Source organism: Narcine bancroftii, chromosome 3, assembly GCF_036971445.1.
Source record: "Narcine bancroftii isolate sNarBan1 chromosome 3, sNarBan1.hap1, whole genome shotgun sequence".
Lineage (NCBI taxonomy): Eukaryota > Metazoa > Chordata > Chondrichthyes > Torpediniformes > Narcinidae > Narcine > Narcine bancroftii.
In genome coordinates this window covers 306,493,922-306,519,196 of record NC_091471.1, presented here as the reverse complement: position 1 = coordinate 306,519,196, position 25,275 = coordinate 306,493,922, and the positions used below count along the sequence as shown (strand labels likewise).

The following is a 25,275-nucleotide window of genomic DNA, read 5'->3' as shown; positions in this document are numbered from 1 at the left end:
ACACCTCTGAGCTCACCCCCACATCCCCTACATTCCAAAAAATAATTCCCGAGCCTGATCCAGCTTCTTCTGAAATCTCAGATCTGTGATTGACTCTCAAGTCAAGTTTATTATCACCTGATTACACGTAACAGCATTGCCCTGTCCTCCGTGCGAAACGCGCAGATAGACACAACCAGAGATAACACACATACAGACAGACAATATATATTCAAATGAATAACTATTGTTTTGTAAATATGAGAGCAGTGGGAGCAGTTCCTTTGGTCGTTCAGCACCCTCACTGCCCATGGGGAAAAAGCTGTTCCTCAGCCTGGTGGTGCTGGCTCAGATATTCCTGTATCCCTTCCCCTATGAGAGGAGCTGAAAAATACGGTGTACAGGTTGGAAGTGGCCCCTCAATGATTTTGCGCACCCTCTTCAGACAATGATCCCGGTTGATCCGGTCAATGGGGGAGAGGGAGTCCCCAGTGATCCTCTCTGCCATTCTTATGATCCTGTGGATTGACCTCTGATCCATAACTTGGCAGCCATCTTATCACCCTGTGATGCAGCCAGCCAGGATGCCCTTGGCAGAGTTCTTGTGATGGCGGCCGGTCGCCTTGCCCGCTTCAGTCTTCTCATGAGGTGCAGTCACTGATGCACCTTCCTGACAAATGAAGAGATCCTGGAGTGTCCACGATCGGTAATTGGTTATGTGAACTCCAAGGAGCTTTCCACACTCTCTACTACAGAGTTGTTGATGTGTTGTGGAGGGTGGCTGTCCCTGGTCCTCCTGAAGTCCAGCAACATCACCTTCGTCTTGTCTTCGATGAAACTCAGGTTGTTATTCTCACACTATAATCGTGAGATTTTCCACCTCTTCTCTTGTAGGGTGACTCATCGTTGTTGCTGATGAGGCCGACGGCTGTTGTGTCACCTGCAAACTTGATGACTCTGTTTGAGCTGGATCTGGCGACGCAGTCGTGGGTCAGTAGCGTGAACAGTAGCGGGCTGAGCACACAGGCCTGAGGTGCGCCAGTGCTCGATGTTTTGCTACTGGCCTGGACAGACTTGGCCTGGACAAACCAGTTACAGAGAGGGGCACTGACTCCCAGTGAGGACAGCTTCTCCACCAGCCTCCATGATATAATGGACATTTTTGTAGTTTTTAAAAAAAAATGAAGTGACAGTTTAGCTGAAGCAAGAAAGAATTTGGTGGATCCGTACAACGAAGACGACAATAAACTCATTTAATTTCAAATGATGTTTGTAACAGTAAACATCCTCCACGAGAAAACACAATTTACCATCGTCACTAATCACATTCGAAATAAGATTATTTCTATAACGTTTCCATTACAATCTTCGGCTGAATAGCATGTTTAATTCAAAATAAGGTTCCACCTCACTCCACATTACAGCCACTTCTGTAGAAATAAATGTCAAACTTGGGCCACAAAGGAAGAGCAAAGCATTACCAATGGATTTTAACAAGACGGTGCGCAGATACAGGAGTCGGGTACAACACACAAATGTGCTGGAGAAACTCAGCAAGTCATGCAGTTTTAATTTCTAAGGATGTTGTGTTACCAGCAGAGTTTCTCCAGCACACTTGACAGCTTTTTTGTTAAACTAGGTTTTAAATTATAAATGCTATAAACTGTTGCAAGTTGAAACTCTCTAGTCAGGCAATTTTGGGTCAGCCAGAGAAAATCTAGGCCACAGAAATTTCCCCCATTCCCCTTCCTTGGAGAGGGAGAAGGGTTCTTTTTAAGTATGCACACTCTCCTGTCCAACAAGGGTTCCAAGAAGAGTCTCTAACATGGTTCCTATAAATTGGAAACACTGTCAGCTTAGAATGAAAAAGTATCACTGCGGTTAATTAGCTACAGATAAGTACAGTCCTTCGAAAATTTTATACCTTAGAATTAGTTATAGAACATTACAACACAGAAACAGGCCCTTTCAGCCCTTCTAGACCATGCTGAACCATTTTTCTGCCTAATCCCACTGACATGCATCCAGTCCATAGCCCTCCATACCTCTCACATCCACATATCTGTCCAAATTCTTCTTAAATGTTAAAAATGAGCCAGCATTCACCGCTTCAGCTGGCAACTCTTTCCATACTCCCACCACTCTTAGTGAAAAGAAGTTTGCCCTATGTTCCACCTAAACCTTTTCCATTTCACCTTTAACCCATGTCCTCTGGTTTGCATTTCCTCCCTCAATGGAAAAAGCCCATGTATATTTACTCTGCCTCTCCCCCTCAATTTTAAATATCTCCATCAAATCTCCCCTCATTCTTCGATGTTCCAGGGAATAAAGTCCTAATCTGTTTAACCTTTCCATGAAACTCAGTTCCTGAAATCCAGGCAACATCCTAGTAAATCTTCTTTGTATTCTTTCAGTCTTATTGTTATCTTTCCTTGTAGTTAGGTGACCAAAACTACACACAATACTCAAAACCTGGCCTCACCAATGTCTTATACAACTTTACCATAACATTCAAATTCCTAGACACAATATTTTGATTTATGAAGGCCAACATGCCAAAACCTCTCTTCACAACCTGAACCACCTGTGACAGCACTTTCAGGGAATTATGTATCTGTCCTACCACATTCCTCAGTGCCCTACCATTTACTGTGTCTATCCTTTATTGGTTTGTCCTTCCAAAATGGTTTTGTCCTTCCATCTGTCATTTTTCAGCTCATCTTTCCAGCTGGTCCAGATACCCCTCTGCAAGCTTTGAAAACCTTCATCGCTGTCTACAACCCCTCTAATCTTGGTGTCATCTGCAAACATGCTGATCCAATTTACCACATTATGATCCAGATCATTGATATAGATGACAAACTACAATGGTCCCAGCACCGATCCCTGAGGCACACCACTAGTCACAGGCCTCCAGTCTGAGATGCAATCATCCACCACTACTCTCTGGCTTCTCCCTTCCAGCCATCGACAAATCCAGATTACTAATTCACCATGAATATCGAGCATCTAAACCTTCCTAACTAACTTCCCATGTGAGACCTTGTCAAAGGCCTTACTAAAGTCCATGTAGACAACATCCACAGCCTTTCCTTCATCAACATTCCTGGTAATCTTGGAAAACTCTACAATAATGGTTAAACACGACCTACTATCCACAAAGCCATGTTGACTATACCTAATCAGTCCGTGGCTATTCAAATAATTGTATATCTGATCTCTTAGAACACCTTCTGTACAAAGTTCTCTGTTTGATCAGCCGAGTTTCTTCAGCGCTGTGTTTCTTCTTCAATCACTGCGTCTGCAGACCTGCATGATTCACTTCAAGGTTATGCAGTGGACTAACACTTGGTCAGGACTCTGAGGCTTTTTCAAGCTGTATTGATAGCTAAAAAGGGAGACTTTAAAAAGAAAATTCTTCTCTTATGGAATGCTTTGCAAACCTAGATTGTTCAATTGGCTGTCAATGTTTTGACTGTGTATTGGAATGTCATATCCTGACGGCATTTGGTACAGACAACTAAGCAGCAGGAAACAGTGGAATAGTCCACAGGTTATTGCATTGGTGCAGATCTGGTAAATGATTTCATGGTTTAAATATAGAGCCACATAGAAGTCATCCCAGTAGAATAGCTTCAGCTCAAATGTTAAAGGAATATGTGGAAACACAATGAAAAGGGCAATGCGGAGAAAGATTTGTAGAATTAGCCTTCCACAGATGAGGGACCAAAACACCTTGTCCCAAAAGTTCCACAGATCACTAGAGTGCCTTCAAATGCATATTGGAAGCTAAATTCTTCCACTAATTTATTGTTTGACTGTGTCAAAGGAATCCAAGCGAAATGGGGAAATGCAAATCTGCATGGTATTTATGGGGAACCATCATTAACTTATTAAATGGTCCTTGGACTCCAATAATGGACCTACAAAAGACAAACAATGCAGCCCTTCTCGCATTACAAAGTACAAGGATAGAATTTCATGCACCTACCCAGAACGGTGTACGATTCTGCAGTGAATCGATCACGGCTGCTCCTTCCGGATGGCATTCTCTTTGGGGACTGAATGATGTTTCTTCATTTAAAAATAAAATAAAGAACAATGTTTTAGCCAGAAATAAATGAACTTTGTGGGTTTGATTTGCTTGCAAACAAAGGACTGTAGCAGAGGAAAAAGTAATAGAAGTGAGGAGTATAGTGAATTTGGGAACGTGAAAAAATACAGAAACAGGTTTGTCTAGTCATGGGATAAGTATTACCAAGTTAGTTTACATTTCTTGCAGAATTAAGTTACATAAATCCAGGGTGTTCACAATCCTCTGAAAACACAGGCGTTTAATACATGGTTAGCACAACTCCAGCGATCTGAGTTCAAATCTGACACTAGCTGCAAGGAGTTTCTGCCAGTGCCCACATCCTCTGAGTGCTCCAGTTTCCTCCCACAGTCCACAGATGTACGGGGGTTAGTAGGTTAATTGATCACATGGGTGTATTTGAGTGGCGCGGACTTGTGGGCCGGAAGGGCCTGTTATCGAGACGTATCTTTAAATTAAAAAAAAATTAAAATCGGGGAAAGTCCTGTAGAGTTCCAGATTTTGGTACTAGTGCAACTCAGTGTTAACCATGCATCACAACTTGATGGGAATTAAAACAAAAAATAACGTGTACTTCAGAATTGTCGCTGACTTCGTGCAAGACCTAGTCATCAAAACAATCAAACAAATGATATTTATTCAAATTGATCAAACAAAGCAAATTAAAGGAATCTGAGATGCCTCTATTACTTTAATTTTAAAAAAAATCACCAAATTGAAGGAACGGACACCAACTCCTCCCTCCTGTAACCAGGTCGTAATCTTTGACTTTTGCCATTGAGAATGACATGTCACGTCCAACTGCAGCCTTTGAACAGATTCCACTGTTTGAAGACAGTAGCTGGACTCCCCGTTGGTCTTCAATGGAGATTTGTACCTTGCGGGAGAATGAGCAGGCGATGCTGTCCTACTTCGATTTTCCTTTCCTCGAACTTTGATCTCTTGCACCTTTCCCCCTGAAGCGTCCCATTCCACTTTGTGATCTTCCACTTTTAAATTCTGGTGAGCAGTCACAGCATCCAAATTAAAATTAAATGCTGTGGACAAAGAGCAAGTGACTTTAATTCTCAGAAGCAATTAGGGGGAGGTACATTCCACCGTTTAACAACTGCAGTTCAAATCCTATAGGATATAAATGTCGTACATTTCCCAGGCTATTGTTTGGTAATGAATAATATTCCTTCACCCCCCCACCATATCGTAATACTTTCCTTTTCCCTAGTGTGGCTCGGTCTTCCTTTTTACACATCCATCACCCAAATTCCCATAATGATCAAATTCTCAGCTGTGCCATGCATCAGATTGGACCACAAGGACTTTAAGCAATATGAATATTGACATATACCTCAGAAAATGATGCTCTATGTAACTAGTTCATCTGTGCTAAAATTGGAAACTAACTCTCTAATGCAGGACAGTAAATGAGATTATGGGATATGAAGTCCAGAGCAAAGGATAAGTAGCTATACAAACCATTGGTTTCCAGTGTGACTGTCTCCGAGAACTCTCCGGCTACAGCCTTGTTGCAAGCTTTCACCCGGAAATTGATGAATTTTGTGTCAAATTTCAAAGCTGGTAATAAAAGAGAGAGCAGCAAAACTAGAGTCATACACGTGGCAGATACATACAGTAGAAGTCTAGAAATCCGGACCACCCCCGAAAATCTGGACTTTTCAAAAACTCCCAATCTTTTTAAAACGTAGCGGGCTTTTGCCTACGAACGCAAGCACCACAGATGCACAGCGGCAACAAGCGACTACTTTATTTTTCTTTAAAACTGCTCGTTTTGTTAAATGAAGTGCGCTCTATTTGCTAATGAATAAACTATCAAAACTTGCCTGTTCATCTCCTTTTTATTCCTCCTTAAATTATAAAAGGACTGGCTGAGAAATCAGAAAATCTGGAGCAACCCAATCCTTGAGCAGTCCAGAGTTCTACTGTTCCACTATTTGAAAACTATCGTTGCAAATCCTTTGGAATAAATTGTCAAATATTTCTTAGGCGAGCATTTTGAGCTGAATATTTTTTTCATCAATTCTGCATTCTCCACTTCTAACCCAGTGAACAGAAGTCATGGACTTTCTCAGACATAGATCCCAAGGTCTCAGTATTTGAATGTGATCAATAAAGGGCAAAGTAATTCTCAAGTCTACATTACAAATGCACGTTGTGTTTATATAATCTGTGATCACATCAAAATGTTTCAACCTTCTGATATGCAGAGCGACTGTTCGTAAATTAAACAGACATTATAACACATCACGTCTCATAAGCAGCAATAACAGGTTAACCTATTTATGTAGCACTGTTGAGAGGAAAGTTTTGTTTGAATGACAGGGAAAACTATGAGTGATAATATAGAACATACAAGGAAGAACAGCAACAGGCCCATGATGTCTGTGCCAAACAAGATACAAAATTACATTAAATCTCCTCTGCCTGTACACAATACCTATACCATCATTCCTAGTCTATTCATGTGTCTTTCTAGAAGTTTCTTAAACACGATTGTCATATTTACAAGACCTTTTTTATCTTTGAGGCACAGCATGGTAACAGACCTTTCCGGCCCACAAGCCCGCACCGCTCAATTATACCCATGCAACCAATTAACCTACTGATCCCGTATGACTGGAACGTGGGAGGAAACCGGAGACCCAGAGGAAACCCACGCAGGTATTGGGAGAACGCACAAACTCCTTCTAGACAGCCCCGGATTCGATCTGGGTCACTGACATTGCAATAGCTAGCTGCTACACTAGCTGTGCTACACTTTTAATGTTCTACTTCTCGAACATTTAATTGAATGGTAGTCAGGCTATTTCTTCTGAAACACAGCACATGTAAATACCACAGCGTTGTTTGCTTTACAACACTGTCATCTCACTTTATTAATTCCCTCCACTAATATCCAATTCAAAAAAAGGGTACTGTTAACCAAATTACATTCCCTGTGAAAGAAAAATAAACTTTCACAAAGAAAGACTTCACTTCTGCGTATCGCAGGTCAAGCAAGCTCGATTCAAAACGTGCGTCTTGATCTCGACTGAAAATTCAGCGATATACTGAGGAATAACTGCACTGTTTAAGTGCCATCTCTTGAACGTGATTACCTGACAGTGTGAATTCCATCTCCTTAATGCCTTCCCTCAACATCCAGGGGTGTTCTTCTTTCAGTCGTGGGGCCCCCTCGTGGTTTGTTTTGCGATATTCCAACACGTAGTGATCGATTTTTGCATCCTCTTCAGGCATCCTCCAGACCACAGACACACAGTTGTCTGCTACCATACACTCTGATATATCGATTTCTGGAATACTTGGTACTGATTTTTTTTTAAAGTGTGAAAATAGAGATAAAGCAGACTTCATCAGTTTCATCAAAAGAGTTTAAAACTGGAAAAACATTGATAATTACAAGCATGAAGTACATTTTTGCAACCATTAGTCAAGTCTATTGTCATCTGATTGTACAAGTACAACCCAACGAAACAGTGTTCTCTGGCCCTTGGTGCAAAACATGCAGATATACAACCAGACATAACATGCATACAGACCAACAATATATATCTGCAGGACAAGTATTTCAGCTATAAATAAATGAATAAACTTTGCTTTGTGAATATGAGAGTCTCGGATGGTCAGTGTGAGCAGTTCCTTCAGTCATTCAGCATTTGCACTGCCTGCAGGAAGATGTTCCTCGGCCTGGCGGTGCTGGCTCTGATACTCCTGTATCTCTTCCCCAACGGGAGCAGCTGAAAGATGCTATGTGTAGGGTTGAAGAGGTTCTCAATGATTTCACTTGGGGTGGGGATGATTAATTGCGGGGTGGTGGGGGGAGGGTAGGAAGGTTCCAGTGATCCTCTCTGCCACTCTTATGGTCCTGTGGATTGACCACTGAGCCATTTCTCTGCAGCAACCGTACCACACTGTGATGCAGCTGGACAGGACACTCTCGCTAGAGCTCCTGTGGAAGGTTGACATAATGGTGGGCTGCTTCAGTCTTCTTAGGAAGTGCCTGTCAACTCTTTCCACCCGCCCCCCCCCCCCCCCCCCCCCCCCGCCAACCCCACCGGGAGCACGTCAACTCCAGCACCGCTCTGTTCTCGCTGCAACCATCAGGAAAGAGGTGCAGGGGCCACAAGACTCGCACCACCAGGTTCAGGAACAGCTGCTACCCCTCCACCCTCAGACTCATCAACAACAAACTCATCAGGGACTCATTTAAGGACTCGCACTCTTTGCATATTTATTTTTTCTGTACTTGCAAAATTTGTTTGCATTTCTTTACTTGTTTATATTTCTCTCTTTCTTCTGGAATACTGTTTAGTTACCGATAAATAAAGATTCTGCCTGTCCCACAAGAAAACTAATCTCTGGGTTGTATGTCGTGCCATGTATGTACTCTGCCAATAAATTTGAACTTTGTGGTAATTTAATTCCAGGGTTTAAAGCTCAAAGGAGACTGATAACCTGTTCCTACCTCATTCCCAATATTGTTCAACAGACAATCAGCTGTCTTCACTCTCCTCTCTTTGTGCAATGTGCTTGCTCAAAATCAGAAAATTGCACAAATAAATACGATAGTTCAATGAAATTGTTCAGCTCAAACTTTTGCAGAAGCCCACAACTCTAAAGCAAGCCTCTGCAAGGCAATCAGACACAATCGCGCACCTCAAACACTGCAACACAAAAACAGATCCTCAGGCTCATCTAGTCTGTGCCAAACTATTAGCTGCGATGACCTGCCCTCCCATCCACGTACCTATCAAAATTTTTCTTAAATGCCAAAAGAAACCGGGCTCGTATTCACCACTTAAGCTGTCAGCTTGTTCCACACTCTCATCGTGAAGAAGTTCCCCTTAAACATTGCCTCTTTCACCCTTAGCCCATGTCCTCTAGTTCTTGCCTCACATCTTGAACAGTTCCCAAGTCATGATAATGACGCCTCCTTTCCGGACAGACTGAACATCTTCTACACACAGTTTGATAAGAAGAACAGGCTGACTCCATCTGTCCTTGAAGAACAGGCCCTTTGCATAGCCGCAGCTGAGGTGAGGAGAATCTTATCCAAGATGAACCTACATAAGGCAGCGGGACCAGACAACATACCCGGTTGGGTTTTTGAGGACAGTGCAGACCAACTGACAGAGAGCCTTACGGACATCTTCAACACGCCGCTGCAGCAGTCCATTATCCCAGCAGGTTTCAAGGCAGCCATTGTCCTCACCTACCTGGAGAATGATGCCTCATCTGCCAGGCTGCTGTTCACTGACTTCAGCTTGATGCTTAATAAAATCATGCCCCAGAAGCTGTCCTTACTGGGATTCAACAGCCCTTTCTGTAACTGAATTCAGGACTTCCTAACAGAAAGTCCACAGTCTGTTTGGTTTGGTAGCAGAACGTCAAGCACCATCACTCTGAGCACCTCAGAGCTGTGTGCTCAGCCCGCTACTGTTCACGCTACTGACCCACAACTGCGTTGCCAGATCCAACTCCAACCGTGTCATCAAGTTTGCAGATGACGCGACAGTTGTTGGCCTCCTCAGCAACAACGATGAGTTGCCCTACAGGGAAAAGGTGGAGAATGGTGCAAGAATAACAATCAGAGCCTCAACATGGACAAGACAAAGGAGATACTTGTGGACCAGAATGACCACTCTCCACTACATATTAATAGCTTGCTAGTGGAGAGGGTAGAGAGCACCGTTCCTCAAAGTCCACTTAAGAAGTGACCTATCCTGGACACACATCTCCTAAACTGTTAGGAGCGACTGCAAATTCTGAGAAGATTACGGTAGGTAAGGCTACTGGCCACCATTCTATAAACTTTCCACAGGCACTCTATCATCCTGGCGGCTGCATCACAGTTTGGTATAGTTACTGTGGATTGATGGTCGATCCACAGGAGCATAAAAGCAGCAGCAAGGATCACTGGGGTCTCCCTTCCCCCTCATCCAAGTGATTTACCGGTATGGTTGTTTAAACAGGATTCATAAAATCAGTTCAGTGAGGACCCATAATCGCACTGCACACAACATTTTACAGCTGATCCTGTCAGGAAAGAGATACAGGAGCATCAGAGCTAGAACCATCAGGCTGGGGTACAGCTTCTTCCCACTGGTAGTGAGAATGCTGAATGACTGAAGCATTGCTAAAACAACTCCTTAAAACTCCACTATTTATCATTATTTATCAACCAGGCTGGTTGTGGCTGCAGCAACTCAGTGTGAGGCCTCAGGAGGCCGGCACAGGCTTATATCCCGGAGGGTGATTGACACCCGACCGGGTGGGTCTTGATCCATTCAGGCCGACTGATTGGCAGCTGGCCAGGTGTTGTCCTATCCCCTTATACGTGTTAGGTCAGTAGGTGTGTTTGCACTGTGGATTGAAGAACGCTGTTTGTCGGGTTGTACTGTACAATCAGCTGATAAATAAACTATATCTTGAATGCAGCTTCCAACTCTCCAAGATCAAGGGAGAGGAAAAAAAAGAGAAATAATGCAGAAGGAAACACTTATTTCTCACTCTCACCTGGCAAGAACTTCATTGAATGCAGGATTTTTTGTTCTTGGGAAAAGTCGACCATGAGATGACTCATGTTGTCACTGGCTTTGGCCTTCAAGGATAGCCTGAAAGCTGGTGCCATGGTAACACTAGAAAAATCAAAGAATTAACATTACAAACATAGCCAACATTCCTGCCTGAAGTCACCATGGCAATCACAAAACTACTTTGAAAAGTAACGTTCGTTCTTAAGTTCAGTGTTATCTCTGTATTAAACCACGGCCTCCAAAGGCAGCTGAAGGTGTGGAAACATGCAGCAGAAGATGGCGAGAGCAAACAGTTTGGGCATGATGTATATGGCTTTCAAACCCAATATCACGCACTCAATCTGTCACATTCGAGCTGCTCTACAAAACTAAATCGGCTCACAATTCACCATCTGTCCCTTTGTATTTGAACATTCATCCACCTACTGGTCCAAGGATTATTTGATTGCCTAAATTTACATATCATTAACATCAGTGTCAGACATTTGTGAACACCTACTGATGAGAAAGGATTGAAGGTAAAACACTGACCGAGTTTGAAAAAGATGATTTTAACACATAGAAATTCACAAAATGGTCTCATTTGGGGAAATGTAGGGTTAGTTATGCAGGGTTCACTTTAAGCATCAAGGCATGCAAAAGCAGTGGCTTAAAAATGGACAGGATAAGAATGGTTGGCATTTGATGATGGTTCTGCAATGTTCCAAGAATTTACTGAGGGACAGGTTTCAAAGTAAGCTAACAAAGCACTCTCCTGGCAATATCCAATTGCTTTGGAACCAGAGGCCAATGGGGGTGTCTTGGGGCTTCAAACATGGGTTCACTGATGGACAGAAGGTTATGGGGGCACAGAAGGCACCTGCTTTGTAGGAGTTGATGGGATCCACAGTCACTCAATGATACGGAAAGGACTCCCTTTTTGCTTCTCTTGTCTCGACAGCAGTGCTGCAGTGATAGGACCTCTGTGTGCACAGCAATAGGCCCTTTTGGCCTATGAGCCCGTGCCGCCCAATTCCACCAATTAGCCTACAACTCCAGTATGTTTTTGGAGGACGGGAGCAAACCCACGCGGAACCCTAAACTTAAGTGTCTTTTGTGTGAATGCAAAAGGCTAAAGAAAACAAAGTTTGGGAAACTGATGAAATAGAGGGGTGAAGAGATCACGCAAACAAATATAGTTTCATTTGCTGTTGCAAAAAAAGTTCTTAGAAAATATTAGGTTGATGGCTGGTTTGATCTTGAACACAAATACAGCCCAAGCTAACGAAATGTGCAGGTGAAACAGAGAGAGGGATTAGTGAAACTGAAAAGGAATTGTGGAAATAGGCATTTACTCTCAGCATTTGGATAGTTTCCCCATAAAAAGGATCGAGTAGAGTACCTTATGAATTTTTTTAAAAACTGAAAAGATCTGCAGGATAACGAAGAAAATCAAAAGCAGCTCTTGAATCTTGGCCTAACAATGAGAAGTTGGGAGGGTTTCAGCAGGTCAGACGGCACCCACGGAGAGAAATGGACCTTTGACATTTCGGGTCAAGGCACGATTCCAGCATCTGTAGCACCTTGCATCTCAGTTGATTTACGTTGGGAACACTGGCACACAAGGTGTAGGAGTTGCTTTGCTGGTCCGCAAAGTCACACCGGACTGCAGGAAAACTTTGGGCACGACAAATAAGAGGTGCGTTGTCCCTGGAAGTACTGCACAGATTTATTTGAATGATACCTGGAGTACAAAGGTCAGTTTGGCTTCTCTGCAATTTAAAAGATTAAGAGGAAATCTAATAGCTGTTTTCAACTTATTTTCGATAAAATGACTTTGAAGAAACTGTATTCTGACTTTAGCTTCAATAGGAAGTAAAATCTTTATAGATTTATTGCACACTTGCTATAGAAATAATACTCAAGTTAAAAAGTTAGTGGGCAAACACATTTTGTTGGAAAAAAAAGTTAATCTTTCCTTAAATAGAGATGATTTAAATGCATTCTAATTTAGAGGGTTTCAAAATGAAGGATTTGACTCTCTCTTCTGTTGAGAGAGTCCAAAATACGGTTTTGAAAGGGATGACAATGCAAATAATGGAGCATTGCTCATTGTCCTGCAAAAGTGAAGGTTCTTGAACATTTCAACAGATGATAAGTGCTTAAGGGGAGGGAGAAAAGTTAAAAAGAGGGAACAACAGATTATGCAGCCTGACCTGGGTAGGCCATGTTGCAACCTATCTTTAATCATTAAATTAGAAAGGCCAAAAAAAAAGGCATGAAGAGGCTTTGGCTGACAGAGTAAAAATAAATCCAAAGGGTTTCTATAAGTACATTTGAAGTAAAAGATTAGTGAGAGATAAAATTTGACCCCTTGTAGACAGCGAGGGTAGGCTGAGTGAGAAGTCTGAGGAAATGGGGGAAATTTTGAATGATTTCTTTGCCTCGGTATTCACTAGGGAAAAAAATGTTGAACCAGTTGAAGTAAAGAAAAATAGTGGGGAGGTCATGAAGCATATAAGGATAACCGAGGAGGTAGTGATGGCTGTGTTAAAAAAGATAAAGGTGGATAAATCTCCCGGACCAGACAAAATATTCCCTAGGACACTCAGGGAGGCTAGTGGACAGTTAGTGGGGCCATTAACAGAGATATTTAGGATGTCACTGGCCACGGGGGTGGTGCCAAAGGATTGGAGGGTGGCGCATGTGGTTCCTCTGTTTAAGAAAGGGTCCAAATGCAAACCTGGGAATTATAGGCCTGTAAGTCTGACGTCTGTGGTGGGAAAGTTGATGAAAAGTGTTCTGAGGGATGCTATTTACAAATTTTTGGAGGTACAGGGATTGATAGGGAGTAATCAGCATGGTTTTGTCAGGGGTAGATCATGCTTGACAAACCTGATTGAGTTCTTCAAAGGGGGTTACAAAAAAGGTTGATGAAGGGAAAGCTGTGGATGTTGTCTATTTGGACTTTAGTAAAGCTTTTGACAAAGTTCCCCACAGGAGGTTAGGAAAAAAGGTGGAGGCATTAGGTATAAATAAAGAGGTAGTGAAATGGATTCAGCAGTGGTTGGATGGGAGGTGTCAGAGAGTAGTGGTAGAAAATTGTTTGTCCAATTGGAGGCCGGTGACGAGTGGAGTTCCTCAGGGTTCGGTCCTGGGTCCACTATTATTTGTTATATATATTAATGATCTGGATGTAGGGGTGGATAATTGGATAAGCAAGTTTGCAGATGACACAAAGATTGGTGGTGTGGTGGACAGCGAGGTAGATTACCGTAGATTAAAAGGTGATTTAGGAAGGCTGGAGGTGTGGGCTGAGAAATGGCTGATGGAATTTAATACAGATAAATGTGAGGTGCTACATTTTGGAAAGGCAAATTTAAATAGGTCATATACATTGAATGGTAGTCAATTGAGGAGTGCAGAGCAACAAAGGGATTTAGGAGTTATGGTAAATAGTACCCTCAAGGCTGATACTCGGGTAGATGGTGTGGTGAAGAAGGCATTTGGAATGTTGGCCTTCATAAATCGGAGTATTGAATTCAAGAGTAGGGAGGTTATGATGAAATTGTCCAAGGCATTGGTGAGGCCAAATTTGGAGTACTGTGTACAGTTTTGATCACCAAATTATAGGAAAGATATAAACAAAATAGAGAGAGTGCAGAGAATGTTGACAGGATTTCAGGGTCTGAGTTACAGGGAAAGGTTGTGCAGACTGGGGCTTTTTTCTCTGGAGCGTAGAAGTTTGAGAGGGGACTTGATAGAGGTGTTTAAGATTTTAAAAGGGACAGAGAGTAAATGTGGATAGGCTTTTTCAATTAAGAAAGGGGGAGATTCAAACTAGAGGACATGGTTTAAGATTGAAGGGGGAAAATTATAAGGGGAACATGAGGGGAAATTTCTTTACGCAGAGGGTGGTGGGGATGTGGAATGAGCTTCCGGCAGACGTGGTCAAGGCGGGATCATTGGTTACATTTAAGGAAAGACTGGATCGTTACATGGATAGGAGGGGACTAGATGGGTATGGACCAGGTGCTGGTCAGTGGGACTAGGAGGGTGGGGATTTGCTACGGCATGGACTAGAAGGGCTGAACTGGCCTGTTCTGTGCTGTAAGTGGTTATATGGTTATATGGTTAACAAGGTACTTAGAAAATAATAATATGATTGGGACAAGTCAACATAGATTTACGAAGGTAAAATAGTGCTCGACAAGTCGGTTTTCTCACGGTTGTAACAAGCAGAATAGGGAACCAGTCAATTTGGACTTTCAGAAGATCTGCTCTTATGGCTAAACATGCGAAAAGAACACCATTGCATTTCACGACACTCCTTCCACGCTTTACTCCAAAAGGTCCAAAATAATCAGTTCCAACATATGTAAACAGAGGTTCATCAGGAGAGACTCTGTCCAGGGGTAAATCTGCCATCTGCTGTTGTCCAGGAGGATTACTTACACGCTGACAAAACAACGCATGTTGAGATAATTTTTCTGATTGACCCAGTGGCACCAGGAATCCACTATTTTTGGCGTAGATTGGATAACATATGGTTGCGACCCCTATGACCCACCTCTTCATGAATGTGGCGAAGAATAAAATCAGAGAGGTAAAGATCCTTGGCCAATGAGACAGGACGTTTAATCTCTTCTGGCATTGCGACTCTGCTAAGTCGCCCACCAACTCTTAATACACCATTCTCCAGAATGGAGTTGAGTTTACGAATGTGACTGGTCCTTTTAATATTCATTCCCTTTCACAGACTTGAAATTTCACCTGTAAATCTCTTCCTCTGGCAAAAAAGCAAATGATCTCCTTCTCAGAATTAATCAGAAACCGAGAACCTGGAATTGGGTTAATTCGCAGGCACGCATTGGCAACTGGCTAATCAAACAAAAGAAAAACAAAAGATGGACAAATCATTTCTGGGTCGGAAGACTGTGACAAGTGGAATGCTGCAGGGATTGTTGATGGGACGCCAGTGTTCACAAGGTGGGTGCTGGTGAGTGCTGAGTAGAGGATGCAGAAAGGCTTCAGAAGGAACAAGAAAAGACAAATCAGATGGAGCATAATTTGAAAAAAAAATGTCCTCCATTCAGCCCAAGAAACCTGGGAGTTAGATACTGAAAGGTGTTGAAGAGCATTTGTGTGCCCCTTGTACACGAATGACCAATAGTCAACAAGCAGGTTCAACAAGCAATTAACCATATAACCACTTACAGCACAGAACAGGCCAGTTCGGCGCTACTAGTCCATGCCGCAGCAAATCCCCATCCTCCTAGTCCCACTGACCAGCACCCGGTCCATACCCCTCTAGTCCCCTCCTATCCATGTAACGATCCAGTCTTTCCTTAAATGTAACCAATGATCCCAACTCGACCATGTCTGCCGAAAGCTCATTCCACATCCCCACCACCCTCTGCGTAAAGAAATTTTCCCTCATGTTCCCCTTATAATTTTCCCCCTTCAATCTTAAACCATGTCCTCTAGTTTGAATCTCCCCCTTTCTTAATTGAAAAAGCCTATCCACATTTACTCTCTGTCCCTTTTAAAATCTTAAACACTTCTATCAAGTCCCCTCTCAATCTTCTACGCTCCAGAGAAAAAAGCCCCAGTCTGCACAACCTTTCCCTGTAACTCAGACTCTGAAATCCTGTCAACATTCTCGTGAACCTTCTCTGCACTCTCTATTTTGTTTATATCTTTCCTATAATTTGGTGATCAAAACTGTACACAGTACTCCAAATTTGGCCTCACCAATGCCTTGGACAATTTCATCATAACCTCCCTACTCTTGAATTCAATACTCCGATTTATGAAGGCCAACATTCCAAATGCCTTCTTCACCACACCATCTACCCGAGTATCAGCCTTGAGGGTACTATTTACCATAACTCCTAAATCCCTTTGTTGCTCTGCACTCCTCAATTGTCTACCATTCAATGTATATGACCTATTTAAATTTGCCTTTCCAAAATGTAGCACCTCACATTTATCTGTATTCAATTCCATCAGCCATTTCTCAGCCCACACCTCCAGCCTTCCTAAATCACCTTTTAATCTATGGTAATCTACCTCAATGTCCACAACACCACCAATCTTTGTGTCATCCGCAAACTTGCTTATCCAATTCTCCACCCCTACATCCAGATCATTAATATATATAACAAATAATAGTGGACCCAGGACCGAACCCTGAGGAACTCCACTCGTCACCGGCCTCCAATTGGACAAACAATTTTCTACCACTACTCTCTGACACCTCCCATCCAACCACTGCTGAATCCATTTCACTACCTCCTTATTTATACCTAATGCCTCCACCTTTTTTCCTAACCTCCTGTGGGGAACTTTGTCAAAAGCTTTACTAAAGTCCAAATAGACAACATCCACAGCTTTCCCTTCATCAACCTTTTTTGTAACCCCCTTTGAAGAACTCAATCAGGTTTGTCAAGCATGATCTACCCCTGACAAAACCATGCTGATTACTCCCTATCAATCCCTGTACCTCCAAAAATTTGTAAATAGCATCCCTCAGAACACTTTTCATCAACTTTCCCACCACAGACGTCAGACTTACAGGCCTATAATTCCCAGGTTTGCATTTGGACCCTTTCTTAAACAGAGGAACCACATGCGCCACCCTCCAATCCTTTGGCACCACCCCCGTGGCCAGTGACATTCTAAATATCACTGTTAATGGCCCCACTAACTGTCCACCTGCCTCCCTGAGTGTCCTAGGGAATATTTTGTCTGGTCCGGGAGATTTATCCACCTTTATCTTTTTTAACACAGCCATCACTACCTCCTCGGTTATCCTTATATGCTTCATGACCTCCCCACTATTTTTCTTTACTTCAACTGGTTCAACATTTTTTTCCCTAGTGAATACCGAGGCAAAGAAATCATTCAAAATTTCCCCCATTTCCTCAGACTTCTCACTCAGCCTACCCTCGCTATCTACAAGGGGTCCAATTTTATCTCTCACTAAACTTTTACTTTTAAAGTACTTATAGAAACCCTTTGCATTTATTTTTACTCTGTCAGCCAAAGCCTCTTCATACCTCTTTTTGGCCTTTCGAATTTTTTTCTTAAGATTCCTTCTACACTCCTTGTAGTCCTCCTTGAACTTCTCAGCTCCCTGCTCTTTATACCTCTTGTACACCTCCCTTTTTCTCCTAACCAAATTTCCAATATTCCTCGAAAACCAAGCCTCCCTATGACTTCCAGCCTTTCCTTTGATCCACACTGGGACATAACTACTCTGTACCCTCAAAATTCCTTTTTTGAATATCCTCCATTTTTCATTTACATCCTTACCTGAAAATATCCTGTCCCACTCAATACTCCCCAAATCCCTTCTTATTCCTTCGAAATTTGCTCTTTTCCAATTCAGAACCTCAACTTTAGGCCTCTCCTTGCTCTTCCCTAAAACTACCCTAAAACTAACAGAATTAATTAGAAAATTAAAACTAATTAGAAAGGGATTTATTGGCAGGTGACTTAAGTGCAACTGTAAATATTTCTCACTGCATCTATAAAGGCCTCTGATAATATTGCAGCTAGAAAATTGTATGGGGACAGTGAAGGAAGTTGTCCCGTGAGCAGACAATAAGGCAAACTTTCAAGGTTTGGTTAGCATGGTCAAGTAGGGACAAAGAACCTGTTTCTACTCTACAAAACTCTATGAAAATATTAGAATAATAAGAAGTGATTCCAATGAAGTATTTTCCCAGGGCTTCGTTGGTTAAATGCCCTGACTGGAGCATTGAGAACCAAGGGTCCCAATCTCAAATCGAGGAGTCAGCTATTCAAGCCAGTGATAAGATTTTTTTTCTCCTTTGTGCTGAGAGAGATTGGAATTCTCTATCCCAAGAGGCCTGTGCAGGCTCAGTATAGTGAAGACGAAGGTATAGAGATACACAGAATAGTGTGGGAATCGAGACATTCAGAGTTCACGCAGGATATTCATGCTCAGGTAAAATTCAAATAGCAAAACAAGTACAAGAGATTCAATTGCCTACATTATGTAAAATTAGGGATGAGAGCAGAATGCAGGCTTCAGACAAATGTGGAGATGGGGAATCCTTTTTGCATACTGCTGTTGTATCTAGGAACAGCATATTCTTTTTAAAAAATATTAGGCATGGATGTTAAGAGTTATAGAACAAGTTAAAATACCTGAACCATATTATGAAATGGTGTAGCATGACTGATGGATTGAATGGCCAACATGTACCCACAGGTTAAATTTTTATCGTCATTCCAAACATGGCAACTTTTAGATAATGACTGGTTTCATCTTACACCACACAAGGACCTAGGATTCTTTCCATAAATAGCACGTGAAAACTGAATACAGGAACACCCTCACAATGGTCAAATCTCATTTTTATCATAGTGAATGGGACTTGTATGGACAATTCCTTCTCATCAGTGGACTTACAGGAGCTGGTCATGAAATTTAATAATCACATTTAAGTGTTACTATTAATTATTTTTAAATTTCCGACAGCTGCAGCAAGAATTTTGGTACATATGTACATTATATAATATACATGATAACAAGCTCATTAGATTTATCGTACAAGTTTTTTCTTTTGGAAGGTTGTGGTGGGGTCAAACTCTTGTTAATACTGCAGTCAGTCCAACCCTCAGACTTTTCGAAAGCTTCCAACACTAGTGAACAGGCTTTAATCCTTTTTGGAACGGGGTGAACCACGAATTTGTGGATCTCACACATGCTTAGTTCTTGCATTGCAAAATTATTTGGGTTCTTTAACTGGAAATTATTGCAAAATACAGATGTTTCTAACCCAAAAGTGGACATTTGAAGGATTCTTAGACAGGTACAGGGATGCAAGAAAAAGAGAGTGTAATGGGTGTAAAGTGGGGAAGATTTAAATTGTTGAGTAGGCTTATGTATGTTAGCATGACATCATGGGCCAAAGGGCCTGTACTATGCTGGAATGTTCTATACTCGAAAATTTTATTCATCAGGCATTTTTAGGTCATTTTGTAATTAAAAGCAGACAATTTGCTCATATCACAGGCTTAAATCTGGACAATATATCAGAAATAAAATCTTCCCAAGTCTAATTCTTCAGTTTAAAAAGAGGATGGAAGGTTGGACTTTTTAGGTCAGGATTCAGGTGTTTAAGGAACATGTGCATATTGAAAAATGCCCAAAAGGTTTCTGATTGCTGGTCAGCTGTATTCAACAATGTTTTACTCCTTCATATACTGTCCATACTCACACACAAGAATAATTTTCATGGAATTCTTGATGCACAAAATGGATTAAAGCATTAAAATAGGATCCCCCAGCATTAAAGAGGGTTATTTTCTAGAACAATCAAAAACACTGGTGGTTCATTAAGCACTCAAAGCAAACAAAAGTTTTGTGCAGTTCTTAGTTCATTAGATAAACATGCATCAAAAACAAAAATATTTTACAATACCTATCTTTAATCTGTTTGGCAGCCTTTAAAGCAGAAAAGAGAAGAGAGAAAAGGTCAAACATGCAAATCAGCATAATTACTCAAACACCAGCTAAGCAAAAGTGTACATTGCTGTGAGGCAACCAGCCACAAACTGCAACAAGCAGTCAATGAAACTGCAGGAGCCAGTAGGATTTTTATACAGCACAGTGAAAATCATATCCTGACCATAAAATCTTGGGTGCACCACCTACTGTACCCACAAAACTGATAAGGCTTGGCCTCAACATCGCAGAGAACAGAACAGGCCTTTTGGCCCAACTCACCCATGCCAAACAAGCAGGAATTCTGGGTTAGTTCCATTTGCCTGTATTTGGTTTTTAAACCTTCCAAGCCCTTCCTGTCCATTTATCTATCCAAAAGTCTTTTGAAAGTTGAGATTCTACAGTGTCCTCTGGCAGATCATTCCGGACAGAGCAGCCACTGATTGAAAAACTTGCTTGCTGAGTCCCTCTTAAATCTCTCCCCTTAAACATATACCCTCTCTCAGTTCTTTAACCATCTCTCCTGGGAAAATGTTTGAACATTCACTTTAACCATTCCCCTCACGACTTTATAAACCTCTCAGGTCACCCCTCAGCCTCCTACATTCCAACTCAACTTCTCCTCTCGTTTCCTCCACACCTTTTGATTAATCTATGAATTGGTTAATTGGCTCACAGTTATTTTTTTTCCCTTAGGTATGTTTATCTATTAGCATTGGAATTTGCAAGAAAATAGTATTAGTCTTAACAAGTCTACTTAAATACCAAGAATAGATGTACTAATGCTTTACTTAAAATAATTCAACTGCACTAGATCTGCTTGTCCTTTAACCCACCTCTCCTTCCAGTTTTCTAAAACCTTCTGGAATCAATAATTAAAACATGCCAAAGTTTGCAGCTTGTGAAAGAATTGTTTTAAGATTTTTCATCAATCCTTTGGAAGCCTTATTAAAAGCATGATTTTAACTGGTCCCAGATTTCTTACATGGATATTTTAAACTGCCAAGGAAACAGAAAATTATTACAAATTTACATTTTACAAGAGAGAAGCATTTAGTGAAAAGAATTAGAGACAGCACATTTTACTTCTTGCAACAACGCTTTTAAATCACATCACTGTGGCTCAATTGTTAAATCCAGTCCTTGGTGAGAAACAATACGAACCAAACAATGACGGTTCTATGTTTGGATTAGCTCATCTCGATTGCAACAGTTAAGACTATTAATTCAGATCATGAAACAAAACTTTTACATGACCATAAAATAATTTAGAATCTTGTATATACATCAATTAATTACGCAAAACAGACAAAAAATGGGTGAAGCAACTACCTGGCTCAACCCATCAAGATTTGTGTTGTCCAAGGTCTGGTTTGCAAACTCTAGAAGTTCCTCTGAACTCTCCAAAGCCTTGGAACAGACTGTCAGCTGGTTCTAATGAGAAGAGAAGTGCAAAATTATTGTCAGTATGAGATCAGGGAATGAATTTTAACTAACCATATCAGATAGACCATTGATGTCAAGATAAAAAAAATCTTAGATTTTATTCTGTCATTTTACCACAATACAGATGTTTAAGCAATGAGGTACCCAAACAATCTTCAAGTTTCTTAATTGAATTGCAGTGTGCGCTAGTTGATGAACCTTAACTTCAACTTGGTTGAACAGAAAACATTGAACGCTGCACACAGTACAGCCCCTTCGGCCCTCAGGGTGGTACTGACCTCTCTCTTTGGCTTGGCTTCGCGGACGAAGATTTATGGAGGGGTAATGTCCACGTCAGCTGCTAGCTCGTTTGTGGCTGACAAGTCTGATGCGGGACAGGCAGACACGGTTGCAGCGGTTGCAGGGGAAAATTTGTTGGTTGGGGTTCGGTGTGGGGTTTTTCCTCCTTTTGTCAGTGAGGTGGGCTCTGCGGTCTTCTTCAAAGGAGGTTGCTGCCCGCCGAACTGTGAGGCGCCAAGATGCACGGTTTGAGGCGATATCAGCCCACTGGCGGTGGTCAATGTGGCAGGCACCAAGAGCTTTCTTTAGGCAGTCCTTGTACCTCTCCTTTGGTACATCTCTGTCTCGGTGGCCAGTGGAGAGCTTGCCATATAACACGATCTTGGGAAGGCGATGGTCCTCCATTCTGGAGACGTGACCTACACAACGCAGTTTGAACTTCAGCAGCGTGGATTCGATGCTGTCGGCCTCTGCCATCTCGAGTACTTCGATGTTGGAGATGAAGTCGCTCCAATGAATGTTGAGGATGGAGCAGAGACAACGGTGGTGGAAGCGTTCTGTGATGCCAGTAGAGGACCCATGATTTGGAGCCGAACAGGAGTGTGGGTATGACAACGGCTCTGTATACGCTAATATTTGTGAGGTTTTTCAGTTGGTTGTTTTTCCAGACTCTTTTGTGTAGTCTTCCAAAGGCGCTATTTGCCTTGGCGAGTCTGTTGTCTATCTTGTTGTCGATCCTTGCATCCGATGAAATGGTGCAGCCGAGATAGGTAAACTGGTTGACCATTTTGAGTTTTGTGTGCCCGATGGAGATGTGGGGGGGCTGGTAGACATGGTGGGGAGCTGGCTGATGGAGGACCTCAGCTTTCTTCAGGCTGACTTCCAGGACAAACATTTTGGCAGTTTCCGTAAAACAGGACGTCAAGCGCTGAAGAGCTGGCTCTGAATGGGCAACTAAAGCGGCATCGTCTGCAAAGAGTAGTTCAAGGACAAGTTGCTCTTGTGTCTTGGTGTGAGCTTGCAGGCGCCTCAGATTGAAGAGACCTATATATTCTTAAATAAAAATAAACCCAGCCTAACTACCCTACCTACCTTATAACCTTCTATTTTTCTTTCATCCATCTTTCTGTCTAACAGTCTCTTAAAACTCCCCTATTATTCCAGCCTCCACCATCATCCCTAGCAAGGCATTCCAGGCACCCACTACTTTCAGTGGGTAAAAAAAAACTCCGATGTCTCCCCAAAACTTTCCTCCCTTCACTTCGTACAGATGTACTCTGGTGTTTGCTACCCCCACTCCAAGAAAAATGCACTTGCTGTCTACCTTATTCATGCCTCTTCTAATCTCACAGGCCTCTATTAGTCACCTCTTATCCTTCTTTGCTCCAAAGAGAAAAATCTCAGTTCTGATAATCATGACTCATTTCCAATCCAGACAAAATCCTGGTAAATCTCCTCTGCACCCTCTTCATAGCTTCCACAAACTTCCTACAATGAGGTGACCAGAACTGAACACAATATTTTAAGTGCGGTCTCACTCGTGATTTGTGGAGACTCAACATGTCCTCTCGACTCTTGAACTAAATCCATCTATTAATGAAGCCCAGCATCCCACATGTAGATTTAACTATCCTATAAACCTTCCCAAGATTGTGTTATATGGCGAGCTCTTATCGTGTCAGAGGTGCACCAAAGAAGAGGTACAAGGACTGCCTAAAGAAATCTCTTGGTGCCTGCCACATTGACCACCGCCAGTGGGCTGATATCGCCTCAAACCGTGCATCTTGGCGCCTCACAGTTTGGCGGGCAGCAACCTCCTTTGAAGAAGACCGCAGAGGCAACCTCACTGACAAAAGACAAAGGAGGAAAAACCCAACACCCAACCCCAACCAACCAATTTTCCCCTGCAACCGCTGCAACCGTGTCTGCCTGTCCCGCATTGGACTTGTCAGCCACAAACGAGCCTGCAGCTGACGTGGACATTTACCCCCTCCATAAATCTTCGTCCGCGAAGCCAAGCCAAAGAAAAAAAAAAGAAATAGAAAAAACCTGACCGACAACCTTGATGTATGGATTTGGACCCCAAGGTCCCTCTGTTCCTCCACACTGTTAAGTATCTGACCATTAACCCTGTACTTAACCTTCTGGTTTGACCTTCCAAAATGGATCACCTTATAATTATATAAATTGAACTCCATCTGCCACTTTTCCACCATCTGCCACAACTCTGTATCCTGCTAGATCTTTTTTGTATCTTCTAACTACCTTCAACATTTCTCACAACTTCTCCAACCTTCGTATCATAGGCAAACTTATTGACCCACCTTTCCACTTCTTCATCTAGGTCAGTGGTTCTCAACCTTTGTCTTTCCACTCACATACCACTTTAAGTAATCCCTCTGCCATCGGTGCTCTGTGATTAGTAAGGGATTGCTTAAGGTGGTGTGAGTGGAAAGGGAAGGCTGAGAACCACAGCTCTAGACCCAATTTTTACTGAAACGTTTTGCTTGAGAAAAATTGTAATTGGTCCATTTCCTTTGAAATAACAAGTCTGGACCAGGGAACACATGCTGTCTGTAAGGAGTTTGTGCATTCTCCCGGGTCTGCGTAGGTTTCCCCCAGGAGCTCCAGTTTCATCCTACCATTCGAAACATACCAGGGTGTAGGTTAATTGGGTGTAAACTGGGCAGCATGGACTCGTGGACCGAAATGGCCTGTTACCATGCTGTATATCTAAATTTAATTAACTAGATGATCAGTTAATCCTTTAGGTACTATGTTCTGACTGTGGATACAGATGCTGTTATCCCAAAGGTGATTTGCACAAACAAAACCTAGAATGTTTAGTCAGTTCAAGATCCCCAAATGATGCAAGTAATTTCACTAGACAATGAAAATTTTGCTTCCTGAACACTTTTGGGTATATTTTATGGATATTGGACTGCTGATCACAAAAATCACCTTAAGATTTTCCTATCACATACCTTTATTTAGATACCGTATATTTTGGCGTACAAGTCAAACCCCCCCCCCCCCACCTTTTTTTACAGCCTCATTTTAAGGGTTTTATGGTGTACAAGTCGACCCCAATATTCCATCTGCCTAAGGTACCCTGTTGACTGACATATAAATCAACCCCCAAAGCTTGCGATGCCTGAGATGGGCCGTTGACTGGTCGACCCCCATAGATCATACGGATTGATCTGCTGGGTGTTGGCTGGAGATGTTTTCTAACATGGAGGGTCCATCAACAAAGCGCAGCACGCGACGAAAATATGAAGCGGGCTTTAATGGCCAAGAAAACCAATAACTGCACTTTTGCAAGAAAATCTGATGTCCCTGAGAAGTTGGTTAGAGACTGGAAGAAGAAAAAGACTAAGAAAAATACCAAAAAGGCAATGTTCTTCAAGAAAAGAAATCACTCATTGGCCAGAGTTGGAAACATCACGTTGCAGAATGGGTACGTG

General features: G+C 42.2%; 1 protein-coding gene across 1 annotated transcript in view; it reads right to left on the bottom strand.

The window, feature by feature from the left end:
* fsd1 (fibronectin type III and SPRY domain containing 1) overlaps nucleotides 1-25,275 on the bottom strand; it is a 47,418-nt gene that overhangs the window by 6,000 nt on the left and 16,143 nt on the right. The window contains exons 4-10 of the mRNA XM_069922993.1: nucleotides 21,416-21,517; nucleotides 20,061-20,083; nucleotides 10,604-10,725; nucleotides 7,186-7,395; nucleotides 5,546-5,644; nucleotides 4,950-5,109; nucleotides 3,971-4,053 (exon numbers count right to left, since the gene is read on the bottom strand). Of these exons, the coding sequence (XP_069779094.1) occupies nucleotides 3,971-4,053; nucleotides 4,950-5,109; nucleotides 5,546-5,644; nucleotides 7,186-7,395; nucleotides 10,604-10,725; nucleotides 20,061-20,083; nucleotides 21,416-21,517 (799 nt within the window). The remainder of the gene's footprint in view (nucleotides 1-3,970; nucleotides 4,054-4,949; nucleotides 5,110-5,545; nucleotides 5,645-7,185; nucleotides 7,396-10,603; nucleotides 10,726-20,060; nucleotides 20,084-21,415; nucleotides 21,518-25,275) is intronic.